The sequence below is a fragment of the Octopus bimaculoides genome, chromosome 5 (assembly GCF_046866305.1).
Source record: "Octopus bimaculoides isolate indiv1 chromosome 5, ASM4686630v1, whole genome shotgun sequence".
NCBI classification, from domain to species: domain Eukaryota; kingdom Metazoa; phylum Mollusca; class Cephalopoda; order Octopoda; family Octopodidae; genus Octopus; species Octopus bimaculoides.
Genome location: NC_142932.1, coordinates 73,238,423 through 73,251,376, shown reverse-complemented (window position 1 = coordinate 73,251,376; position 12,954 = coordinate 73,238,423). Strand labels below are relative to the sequence as shown.

At 39.5% G+C, this 12,954-nt stretch overlaps 1 protein-coding gene across 1 annotated transcript in view; it reads right to left on the bottom strand.

The window, feature by feature from the left end:
* LOC106884299 (uncharacterized) overlaps window positions 1-12,954 on the bottom strand; it is a 77,872-nt gene that overhangs the window by 50,774 nt on the left and 14,144 nt on the right. The window contains exons 3-5 of the mRNA XM_089353094.1: window positions 11,924-12,068; window positions 6,528-6,656; window positions 1,909-2,075 (exon numbers count right to left, since the gene is read on the bottom strand). Of these exons, the coding sequence (XP_089209220.1) occupies window positions 1,909-2,075; window positions 6,528-6,656; window positions 11,924-12,068 (441 nt within the window). The remainder of the gene's footprint in view (window positions 1-1,908; window positions 2,076-6,527; window positions 6,657-11,923; window positions 12,069-12,954) is intronic.

Below are 12,954 nucleotides of genomic sequence, written 5' to 3'. Positions count from 1 at the left end.
ACTGGCATAGGCCACAGGTTATGGTCTCACTTGGCTTGTTGAGTCTTCTCAAGCACAGCATATCTCCAAAGGTCTTGGTCACTAGTCATTGCCTCGGTGAGGCCCAGCATTCGAAGGTCATGCTTCACCACCTCATCCTAGGTCTTCATGGGTCTACCTCTTCCACAGGTTCCCTCAACTGCTAGGGTGTGACACTTTTTCACACAGCTGTCCTCATCCATTCGCAACACATGACCATACCAGTACAGTCATCTCTCTTGCACACCACATCTGATGCTTCTTAAGTCCAACTTTTCTCTCAAGGTACTTACACTCTGTCATGTATGCACACTGATATTACACATCCAGCAGACCATACTGGCTTCATTCCTTGCAAGCTTACGCATGTCCTCAGCAGTCATGGCCCATGTTTCACTGCCATGTAGCATGGCTGTTCATACACATGTGTCACACAGTCTACCTTTTACTCTGAGCGAGAGGCCCTTTGTCACCAGCAGAAGTAGGAGCTCTCTGAACTTTGCCCAGGCTATTCTTATTCTAGCAGCTACACTCTCAGAGCATCCACCCCCACTACTGACTTGGTCACCTAGGTAATGGAAACTATCAACTACTTGTAGTTTTTCTCTCTGGAATGTAACAGAAGCTGTTCTCTGCACATTTTCAGTATTTATGGCTCCTGAGCATTTGCCACATACAAAAACTATCTTCCCAGTTAGCCTTCCTTTGATATGACTGCACTTCTTATGTGTACACTGGGTACATCTTATGGAGTTTCTACCTACGCCTTTTCTACAGATCAAGCAGGGCCATCAACCTGAAGGGATTTGTGGTTTGTCTGCCTTCCTACTTATTAAGACTTTGGTTTTAGCTAGGTTGACTCTAAGGTCCTTCGATTCATACATACATACATATATATATATATATATATATATATATATATATAGATATAGGGCAGGGAATCGTCAATTAGTAATAAAATTAATAATTAACAATTTAGCCAAGTAGTTCAGTATAAAAAACCTTTATCGGTAAAACCATTTATAATCATAAATATACAGGGATTAGCATGAGTTGCTTCTCCGACATACTGAGAATTTAGAAATAGCAGTCAAAGAACTACTGATTCCAAACTACAAATTTTTCTCTAACGGATGGCGATATTTATGGCACACACAGAACAAAAACAGAAGAGAAAAGCAAAAACAAACCTGCCTTTAGTTAATTGGATACGACGTTTCACGGTTAAGAGTATGAAGTTACTCTATTCCGCTCTTGTTTTTGCTTTTCTCTTCTGTTTTTGTTCTGTGTGTGCCATAAATATCGCCATCCGTTAGAGAAAAAATTTGTAGTTTGGAATCAGTAGTTCTTTGACTGCTATTTCTAAATTCTCAGTATGTTGGAGAAGCAACTCATGCTAATCCCTGTATATTTATGATATATATATATATATATATATATATATATATATATATATACACACACACACACATAACACATATACATCACACACAAGTATATACATTCTGATATCCACATCACACAACTACACAGCTATATATATATATATTTTGATGTACATAGCCCACAGCTAGAAATATTTGACTATTACCTCACATCTACACAGAACTTTACTGATAAAGACAAACCAAAATTATTTCAGTCAGGCCAGATCAATTTTATGTATCATAGTGGTCAGTTCATGTAACCTAAGTAATGTCCAGTAAACCATTGGAGATTTGTGATCATTGAAGATATATTCACATAGAAATTATAACTAAATACACTTTCTTTGGATTAAATAAGTTTGGAACACTACAAACTTACATAACACTCATTAATGGTAAAAGCTTATCACATACACTTCTTACTTCGTTTTATTTTTAGAATAAAACTGTCATAATTACAAACCTGTTGCCGCCTCAGTTCCATTTTCACAGAAGGGTCATGTTGTTGTTTCGAATTATCTAATCCTAAATTAGAGAAAATCCTTTTAGGGACCAACTCTTTCTTAAGCATATTTTGCAACACAGTTTCCAGTGCTTCATCTTCATTGAAATCCAAATGTGAGTCTGTTTCTGAAAGACACAACAAAAAATATTTATATATTTACACCATGGAAAAGTATGAAGTCAGTACAATTGCAATAAAGATTAGCTATGGATACCTAGAAAGGTATTTGAAAATACTGTCCCTCTCTCTTTGAGTTTCCTATCACCTACACACACACACACAAATAATGAAGATGCATTATAAATAATTTATGTAGGTTACATGTGTTACAAACAGTCTAGCACAAATGCAACTGCTGCAGATTGTGGTATGTACATTCAATTGATCCTTCATTTGATTGATTGATTAGCCAGAGAACAGAGCAGCTGGTTACCAAGTTACTCTTCTCAAAGTTAATATATACATACAGGGATTGGACAAAATAAAGGAAACACCTTAACATTTCAAACAAATTTATTTTAATATGGGGTAGCTTGAATTCTACAAAGTATGGACTCGTACAAAGTTTGAATTGTTTCCAAAGGAATTTTTGACCATTCTTCAACTGAAACAGTCTCCAGTTCTTGTAGTGATGATGGTGGAGGATATCGACTCCTTACTTGTTTTTCTAAAATGCACCATAAATGTTCAATAATATTGAGATCTGGAGAATGTGGTAGCCAGATATGATGTTCAACTTCACTAGAATGTTCCTTGTGCCATTCAGTAAAAACTTTAACTGTGTGAATTAGTGCATTATCATCCTGAAATATTGCGTTTCCCTCCAGAAACAGTTCCACAACCATAGGATGAATTTGATCAGATAAAATGCTTAAATAGTCTTTACTAATTCTGCCATGAATGGAAACCATTGGGCCAGCAGATTTCCAAGATATAGCCCCCCCCAGATCATCACAGATCCTCCTCCATGTTTAACAGTTAGAAGAAGGTAGTCTGAGTCAAATGCTTCTTTTGGCTGTCTCCAGTGGTCGGAAATAAGGTAAAGGATGACTTGTCCGAGAAAATAACATTCTTCCACTGTTCTAGGGACCAATTCTATAGGTTTTTACTCTACTCTAAATGCTTTGCAACATTTGTTTTTGAAAGTAGTGGTTTTCTGATTGCAGCTCTCCTGTGAAATGCAGCTTTGTGCAGCTCCTGGCGAACAGTTTTTGTGGAAACTGTGTTCTTGAGGTGGTCATTATGCTCTGCAGTAATTTTGGAAGCTGTACTTTTGTGATCCTTTCTAACAATTTGCGTAACAGTCAGACGGTCCCTATCTGAAAGTTTTGGTTTTCTTCCAGAGTTTTGTTTTGACGAGGAGGTTTTTCCCTCTTTCTCAAAGGCTGTCATTACTTTTGAGACAGTCCTTCTTGATACACCAAAAATATTTGGCTGTTTTCATTATGCTAGCGCCTGCCATACGAGCACCAACAATTGGACCTCTTTGAAAGTCTGATAGCTCTGTCATTTTAATGAATTTTAATTACCTTTTTCTGATGATATCTGAAAAGAAACAGCAATTTTAGCAAAACATATTAAGCAACACTAATAATAAATCAAAAAACATAAAAATAAACAAGCTTTTGACAGTTTTATAGATATTTCAAAATTATGATGCTGTGATGCTAGGTGTTCCCATTATTTTGTCCAACCCCTGTACACACACACACACACACACATACACGTATATATTATTATCACCATTGTCACTTTAACATCTACTTTTCCATGCTTGCATGGAGCAGGTAGATTGTTTAGAACGTTGAGGTAGATTTTCTTAGCCCTTCTTGTAGCCAACCCCCACATCTCCAGATGACATAATAATACCCCAGTCTGTTGAACACCTAACAGCCTGGATGTGTTTTATGCTTGGAACTGGAAACAAACAATGCTTTTTTAAGAACCTTTTGTGTAACTTGTCAAAACATGTCAGGAAGTCTGGATATCCTTTGATAGTGGACTGCAAGCCAATGACATGGTCAAGAAGCTTTTGTATATAAACCAGCAAACACGAAGAAAACAAAAACATACACATGCATACATACATATATATATAGAAGCACACACACACACACTTCTCTGACACATTCTAACCTTTCATCATCTGATACTGGATCACCTTGTCCAATGCACCCTCCATTATAGTAATATACCTGTTTCTGCCTCTCTATCTTTTTGTCACTCTCTAGCCTTTCATCCTCTGACAAGAGTTCCTCGCCTCAAATGCCCCTACCCCTCTCATAATTTCTTGTCTTGCAAGTTACGTGGTAACCCTACCAGTGCTGGTGCCACATAAAAAGCATCTAGTCCACACTGTAAAGTGGTTGGCATTTGGAAGGGCATCCAGCTGTAAAAGTCATGCCAAAACTAACCTCGCCTGTGCTAATGCCACATAAATAGCACTGAGTTCACCCTGCTGTGTGGTTGATATTAGGAAGGGCATCCAACCATAAAAACCCTGCCAAAACAGAATCAGTAGCATAGGGTAGATTTTCTACTTGGCCAGCTCCTGTGAACTGCCCTACCCATGCATGAATGGAAGATGATGATGATGATGATATATATATATATATATAGGCGCAGGAGTGGCTGTGTGGTAAGTAGCTTGCTTACCAGCTACATGGTTCCGGGTTCAGTCCCACTGCGTGGCACCTTGGGCAAGTGTCTTCTACTATAGCCTCGGGTCGACCAAAGCCTTGTGAGTGAATTTGGTAGACGGAAACTGAAAGAAGCCCATTGTATATATTGTATATATATATATATATATATATATATATATATATATATATATATATATATATATATGTATGTGTGTGTGTGCGTTTGTGTGTCTGTGCTTGTCCCCCAACATCGCTTGACAACTGATGGTGGTGTGTTTACGTCCCCGTAACTTAGCGGTTCAGCAAAAGAGGCCGATAGAATAAGTACTAAGCTTCCAAAGAATAAGTCCTGGGGTCGATTTGCTCGACTAAACGCGGTGCTCCAGCATGGCTGCAGTCAAATGACTGAAACAAGTAAAAGAGTAAAAGAGTAAAGAGTATATATATGAAATACAACCTGCCTTGAATGGCACAACATTGTAGAGTGGACTATAATAACTGGCACAACAATACAGAGTGGACTATAATAACTGCACGTATAATGCATAACTTAGAAGCAGCGCTGCGGATGTGCCAACACACATGTGCTTGAGACATGGCTGCCCTCACGCACTTCTCATGAGGAATTCTGGACGGAGCTTCATTAGACCACTGCAGCAATTATAGTAGCAATTCGATCAATTCCTAGCGATATCTGAAGGAATTTTTATATTCCAAAATATTATATCAGACTATGAATAATTAAATTATAATACTCTGTATTGTTGTGCCATTCAAGACATGTTATATTTCACAAACAATACACAATGCTTCAAGTGAACTACAATACTCTCCTATATATATCAGTTCAGTGATGGTCTGCACTTGGGCAGGTCCTATGCATGTTAACCTTCTTCAGTACTCTCTATGTGACCTGGGTGGGACCATACTCTCTCCTGCTACCATTAAGTACATTACTGGGACTACAACCATCCAGGATTAGACTTGGGATGAATACTGGAGTGATTTCCCATTGCCTTCTCCAGACAGTTGAAATTTGAACTCAGAATGTAGAAAACTAGAAGGTATACCTACAAAGCCAATGCGCCAATGATACTGACACTTTCTGACCCACTAGAGAAACATGAAATGAAGTGTTTTGCTGAAAAACACATGCTGCCCAATCTGGGAATCAAACTCACAATCTAGTGATCATTCATGAGAGCAACACTCTTACTAGGTCATGCTTCTTTCAGTTTCCATCTCCCAAATCTACTCATAAGGTTTTGCTCAGCCTAGGGCTGCTGGGTATGGTGTTGGTGCTAGGATAAAATTCATCCAGTACACTCTGTAAAGTGATATGTATTAGGAAGGGCATCCAGCAGTAGAAGCCGTGCCATAAATGGAATGTAGAAGTGAGATGTGGTCCTCTGATCCACTGAGGACACAAACCCCAAATAAGAACACACTAGAATTGTGATAATCTATCAGCATTGCAAAGTAAACATAAAATAATGATGAGGACAATGATGATGATAATGTTTGTGAGCCTTGTGACAAGTCCAGTCCGGGGACCGTTTGCTTTCAGTATTTCACAATAACATCATTCACTCCAGTCTATCCTTGAATAAACTCATTTTGGATATATTTCTGCAATGATATTCCTAGCATGGATTTTCCTATAGCTCTCCGTGTCATAGCCACTAATTGATCTTCTGTCTTCCTAGAAGCCCATATCTCAGTTACATATGAGAGTGAAGACAGAACAGTGCTGCTGAAGAGATCAGCACATGAGGAAATGGATATTTGAAAGAGGGGGAAAAACACTTTTGTTGTGGAAAGAGTCAAATACTATTTCGCTTTATATGTAGGGTGATAGAGAAGAGCTGTAAAATAAATATATAAAATAAATTAAGTAGAAATGAAGTACATAGAAAAATGAACAATGATCATTACCGTAATCCAAGTAATCTTTACACGGTACCTCTTCCAGTTCCTTATTATCTACGACATATAGGTTGTCCTTGTCAGCCAAATTAGAGTCATAAAGGCTTTTCTGGACCCAGTCATTCAGTAAATCTTCAGCTGCAATATACAATAGCAATTACACTTTTAAAAAACAACCACAGATAGCCAGAAGGGAAGCTAGGAGACAGATATTTCTAGCCAAGGGAGAAGCAGTAAAGAAGTTTGCCTATGTTCAGTGATGTGAGGACCAAAGACTTGAAGTGTTTCAAATTGCAAGAGAGTGTGTGAGAGAGAATTGTGATGCCATAAGAGAGAAATGTGTCCACATGGATGATGGTAAACTTGCATTTAATGAGTCTGCAAAGAAAGAGACTTGGAAATGCCATTATGAAAGACTGCTGAACATGGAGAATGAACGAGAGGAAGAGAGTCTGCCAAATGTTGACCCAATTGAGGGACCAGCTATCCGAATCAACAGAACCTTGGTAGATAAAGCAATTAAGGATATGTGGACAGAGAAAGCCCCCAGTCCATTAGAAATCACCACTGAGATGCTTAAAATATCTGGCGGTGTGGGTTATGGTCTAATCACCCATATTGTAAATCAGGTGGTTCATGAAGGAGTCATACCCAATGACTTGTGTAGCAGCACGATAGTCAACAAAGGTAATGGTGATGCTTGAGATAGAAATAATTACAGAGGTATCAAATTGTTGGATCAGGTGATGAAAGTTATGGAGAGGGTCATAGCCCAACTAATTAGGGAGAGAGTTATTTTAGATGAGGTGCAATTTGGTTTTGTGCCAGGGAGAAGCACCACTGATGCAATATTTCTGGTAAGGCAGCTGCTGGAGAAATACATAGCCAAATATAAACCTCTGTACTTGGCTTTTGTTGATTTGGAGAAAGCCTTTAGCAGGATCCCCTGATCCCTTATCTGGTGGTCAATGTGGTAACTAGGGATAGAGGAATAGTTGGTGAGAGCTGTACAAGCTATGTGCAGGGACACTACCAGTAAGGTGAGAGTTGGCAACAAGTATAGCGAAGAATTTAGGGTACAAGTAAGGGTTCGCCAAGGATCAGTCTTCAGCCCCCTCTTGTTCATCATAGTCCTCCAGGTAATAACAGAGGAATTTAAGACAGGCTACCCCTGGGAGCTCCTCTATGCTGATGACCTTGATCTTATAGCTGAATCACTACCAGAACTAAAGAAGTTTCAGGTATGCAAGCAAGGTCTAGAATTGAAGCACCTTAGAGTTAATCTAGCAAAAACCAAAGTCTTAATAAGTAGGAAGACAGACAAATCACAAATCCCTTCAATCCCTGCTTGATCTGTAAAAAAAGGCATAGGTAGAAACTCCATAAGATGTACCCGGTGTAAGCTATAGACACATAAGAGGTGCAGCAGCATCAAAGGAAGGTTAACAGGGAAAAAAAATTTTTTGTGTGGAAGATGCACAGGTACAAAAAACACAAAATGTACAGAAAATAGACTCCATCAACTGCCAGTGGGTAATCTAGAAGTAGTAGATAGTTTCCATTATATAAGTGACCAAGTTAGTAGTGGAGGTGGATACTCCAAGCTGTGAGTATAAGATTAGGCTGGGCAAAATTCAGAAAGCTCCTACTTCTGCTGGCTACAAAAGGACTCTCCCTCAGAGTAAAAAGCAGATTGTATGATGACTGTGTGCGAATAGCTATGCTACACAGCAGTGCAAAATGGGCTGTGATAGCTGAGGACATGCATAGGCTTGAAAGAAATGAAGCCAGTATGTTTCGCTAGATGTGCAATATCAGTGTGTGTGTCTGACAGAGTGTAAGCATCCTGAGAGAAAAGTTGGGCATAAGAGGCATCATATGTGATGCATATGGACAAGGACAGTTGTGTAAAGAAGTGCTGATCTCTAACTGTGGAGGGAACCTGTGGTAGAGATAGATGCAGGAAGACATGGGACGAGGTTGTGAAGCATGATCTTTGAACTTTGGGCCTCACAGAGGTAATGAGTAGTGACCAAGACCTTTGGCGATATTCTGTGCTTGAGAAGACCCATCAAGCCAAGTGAAATCATAGACGTAGCTGGTGCTGGTGTCACATAACTGACATCTGCGCTGGTGGCACATAAAAAGCACCTTTCAAATGTTGGGCCTCATGGAGACAAAGTGGCTGATGTTGGTGGCACATGAAAATCTCCTTTCAAGTGTTGGACGTCATGGGGGAAATAACTGAGACCATTGGCATTATGTCATGCTTGAGAAGACCCGTCAAGCCAAGTAAAATTGCAGTCAATACTGGTGTCATACAAATGGCACCTATGCTGGTGGCATGTAAAAGCACCCATTACACTCTCGTAGTGGTTGGCGTTAGGAAGGGCATCCAACTGTAGAAACCATGCCAAATCAGAGTGGAGTCTTGTGCAGCCTTCCAGCTTGCCAGCCCTGGTCAACCCATCCAACCCATGCCAGCATGGATAACAGATGTTAAATGATGATGATGATGAAGATGATAACAAAACACAATCAATTAAACAAATATACTAATTAAAAATTTATAATGTTTTCTTCACTAATACAAAAATCTAAAACTTAGCCCTCTCACACAAGCAAGTATGACCTGGAAGATGGTACGATGCTTTCACTAATTTTTTTAGGTGCTTATATAGTGATGAGCAGACATAGACATCCTCTTGACCCAGCAGTGCAGCTGAAGGGGAAGAAGACTACATCAACACAACACTGGCAGATTTGTGTAACATGAAATATATTGCCTTGCTCAAGAACACAACACACTGCCTGGTACAGGAATTGAAATCATGACATTATAAACCCAAACACCCTAACCACTCGACCATGTATCTTCACTAATGAATGAATGAGTGAATGGATGGATGGGTGGGTGTGTGGATGGATGGATTGATTGATTCTGCTACTTAGGTGACCAAATTAGTAACAGTGGTGGATGCTCTGAAAGTATTGTTTCTAAAATAAGAATAGGATGGAGGAAGTTCAGAGGGCTACTACGGCTGTTGGCAACAAACGGACTCTCTCTCAGAGTGAAAGGTAGATTGTATGATGCTTGTTTACAAAGGCTGTATTCCATGATGGTGAGACATGGTCTTTGAATGTGGAGGACATGCATAGACAGGAGAGGAATGAAGGTAGTATGCTCCATTGGATTTGCAACATGAGTGTGCATGACTGACAAAGCGCAACTGTGTTGAGAGAAAAATTATGCATAAGAGGAATTAAATGTAACATGCAGGAGAGGAGAATGTGTTGGTTTAGATATGTGATGCGTATGAGTGAAGACAACTGTATATAGAAGTGCCTATCACTGAAAGTGGATGGTACCTGTGGAAGAGGGAGACCCAGGAAGACATAGGATGAAGTGGTGAGGACCAATCTCAGGATGTTAGGGTTCATGGAGGAAATGACAATGAACAGAGATGTTTGGCAATACGAGGTTCTACAGAAGATCTGCTCATGTCAGTGAAACTGAGTGCTAGAAGCATTGTGTCCCACCCACATGTAACAATAAACTTTTCATACACCCAGCCCCTCTTCTAAACTGCATCGTTCTCTTTTCCTCACATTTCTTCTTCATACACTATGATTGTCTCCCACTCCCCTTCCTCGTCCTCACTGCCCTGCTTACTGTATTGTTACTTTCCCCCACCCCATTTTTATACCCAGGTTTCACTGCAATCCCTACTCCCTACTTGCACCTTCTTGACAATACTTGACTGCATATGTTATGACCCCTGTACCTTGAGGGCATGCCCTGGCAATTGCCACCATTTATCTCTCTCTACCTTACTCTACCATCACATCGATGCTCTGATCCTTGTTACTTGTGAATATACCCTGGCACTTCACCACCATCTGTCTCCTGCTCTCTCTTGCCCTCTTGCTGTTTCCCACTCTCTCTCCCTCTCTTTCCCTTGCTCTTCCCTTGGCCGGGTAGCCATGTATCTCCTCTACAGTGACACACCTCTTTCTGCTCTCATTCTTGATAATTCTCTCACTCCTCTTACTTTTTCCTCTAGCAAGGTAACCAAGTATCTCTTTTACATCAGCACACCTGTTTCTGTCCACTTTCTTGTAACTCTCTCTCTCTCTAACCATGTACCTCCTCTATAGCAAGACACCTATTTCTGCCTCTCTGTTTCTCTGTCACACTCTAACCGTTCATCATCTGACACAAGTTCCCTCCTCCAATGTCCCTGCCCCTCTCATAATTCCTTGTCTTGCAAGTTACTTGGTGACCCTGCTGGTGCCAGTGCCATGTAAAACGCATCCAGTCCACACTGTAAAGTGGTTGACATTTGGAAGGGCATCCAACTGTAAAAACCATGCCAAAATTGACCTCATCTGTGCTAGTGCCACGCAAAAAGCACTGAGTCCAATCTGCAGAGTGGCTGGTGTTAGGAAGGGCATCCAGTCATAAAAGCTCTGCCCAAAGAAGTACAGCGTCTTGCCATAATTGAGGGGGCACTGGAGGAAGTGATCTGGTATCAGACGATGAAAGGTTAGAGTGTGACAGAGAAATAGGTGTCTTGCTATAGAGAAGGTACGTGGAGAGAGAGAGAGAGAGAGAGAGAGAGAGAGAGAGAGAGAGAGAGAGAGAGAGAGAGAGAGAGAGAGAGAGAAGCAGGTATGCTGATGTAAAGGAGATACTTGGTTACCTAGTCATAGGAAAAGCAAGAGAAGTAGACAGAGAGAGTGATCAAGAATGAGGGCAGAAATAGGTGTGCTGCTAGAGAGGAGATACATGGCTACCCAGCTAGAGGGAAGAGGAAGGGAAAGAGAGAGAGAGTAGGAAACAACAAAAGTATAAGAGAGAGCAGGAGAGAGATGGTTAAGTGCCAGGGTATCCCTCCACCCCACATATATATATATATATTGGGTTTTAATATTTTGCTTAGGCATTGTGATATTAATAACCTAGTGTAGAACTCAATATATATATGTTTCAGAACAAAATGTTAGCTGAATAGAGAACAAGTAATAAGAGAGATGACGAAGAAATAAATGATCATCTTAGGAACTTCATTAACTTACAGCTGTTTCTACTATAAAATGCAGTGGACTCATAGTTGGGTGCCTGAATAACACCTTGTAGCTTTATCAGAGCCTTCATGTTTGAGACTCCAATGAAACTATAAGGTATTATTCAGGCACTCAACTATGAGTGCACTGCATTTTATAACAGAAACAACTGTAAGTTAATGAAATTCATAAGATAATCATTTATTCTTTTGTCATCTCTCTTTCTTATATATATATATATATATATATATATATATATATACAGAGAGAGGAGGGGGGAAGAGCAGAAGAGAAGGAGCAGAGAGAGAGAAAAAGAGAGAGAGAAGTGAGACAAGAACCTTCTTTTTGAGCTTCATCATGGTGTCGTAACTGGTCCAAAGTCATCTGGGCCAGTGACTGCTTGAATTTGACCCTTGAAAAAGGATACGATTTATCATCAGTGTCCTGAAAATATCCTTGACTTGGAATTTTTGGTTCAATATTCTGGAAGGTAAAAGAATTTTTAAAAAGTTAAAAAAAAAAAACATTTAAAAAATTTATTTCCAAATAAGTCATATTAACAAATATAACCCTAGCCAATGTGCAATTTTAATCTTAAATTTAATGCAGTGTTTCATTACCTTGTATTAAATTTGTCAATACTATACCTGAGCTATTGTATATTATGCAGAACCAGGTGATTGTGAAGCAAGCTTCTTACCATACAGTCACACCTGTGCCCATATATATATATATATATATATATATATATATATATATATATATATATATAGGGAGAATTCACAAAAAAAACAAAAGACAAAGACAGGTGGTGTAGAAAACAAACAGATGTATTAGTATAACGCTCGGGAAGTGAAAAAGTCTTCAATGTTTCGAGCCTACGCTCTTCCACAGAAAGGAACACAGAAAGAATCAAGGAGAGAAAAAAATGTGTAGTGGTTAGCGATCTATCATGGCGAATGCTGGACAGAAGGGTCACACAGGAGAGCTAAGAAGAAAGGGATATATATATATATATATATATATATATATGAGAAATTATGATAAACACAAGTTTATATTATTAGTTCCTACGTACATTTCATCATAATGGTTGCTTAGAATACACACACACACACAGATACAGACACAGACACACACACACACTGAGTTTCCATCTACCAAATTCACTCACAAGATATTGGTTTGCCTGGGGCTATAGCAGAAGATAGAAGACACTTGCCTAGCATGTTGCTCAGTGGGATAACCACGTGGTTGCAGAGAAGCTTCTTAACCACACAGCCATACCCCTGTCTATGATGCTTAATAAAATAAAACAGATTGGTTAATCCAACTGCTAGCCAATGCAACCAGATACTTGCTGATAAAG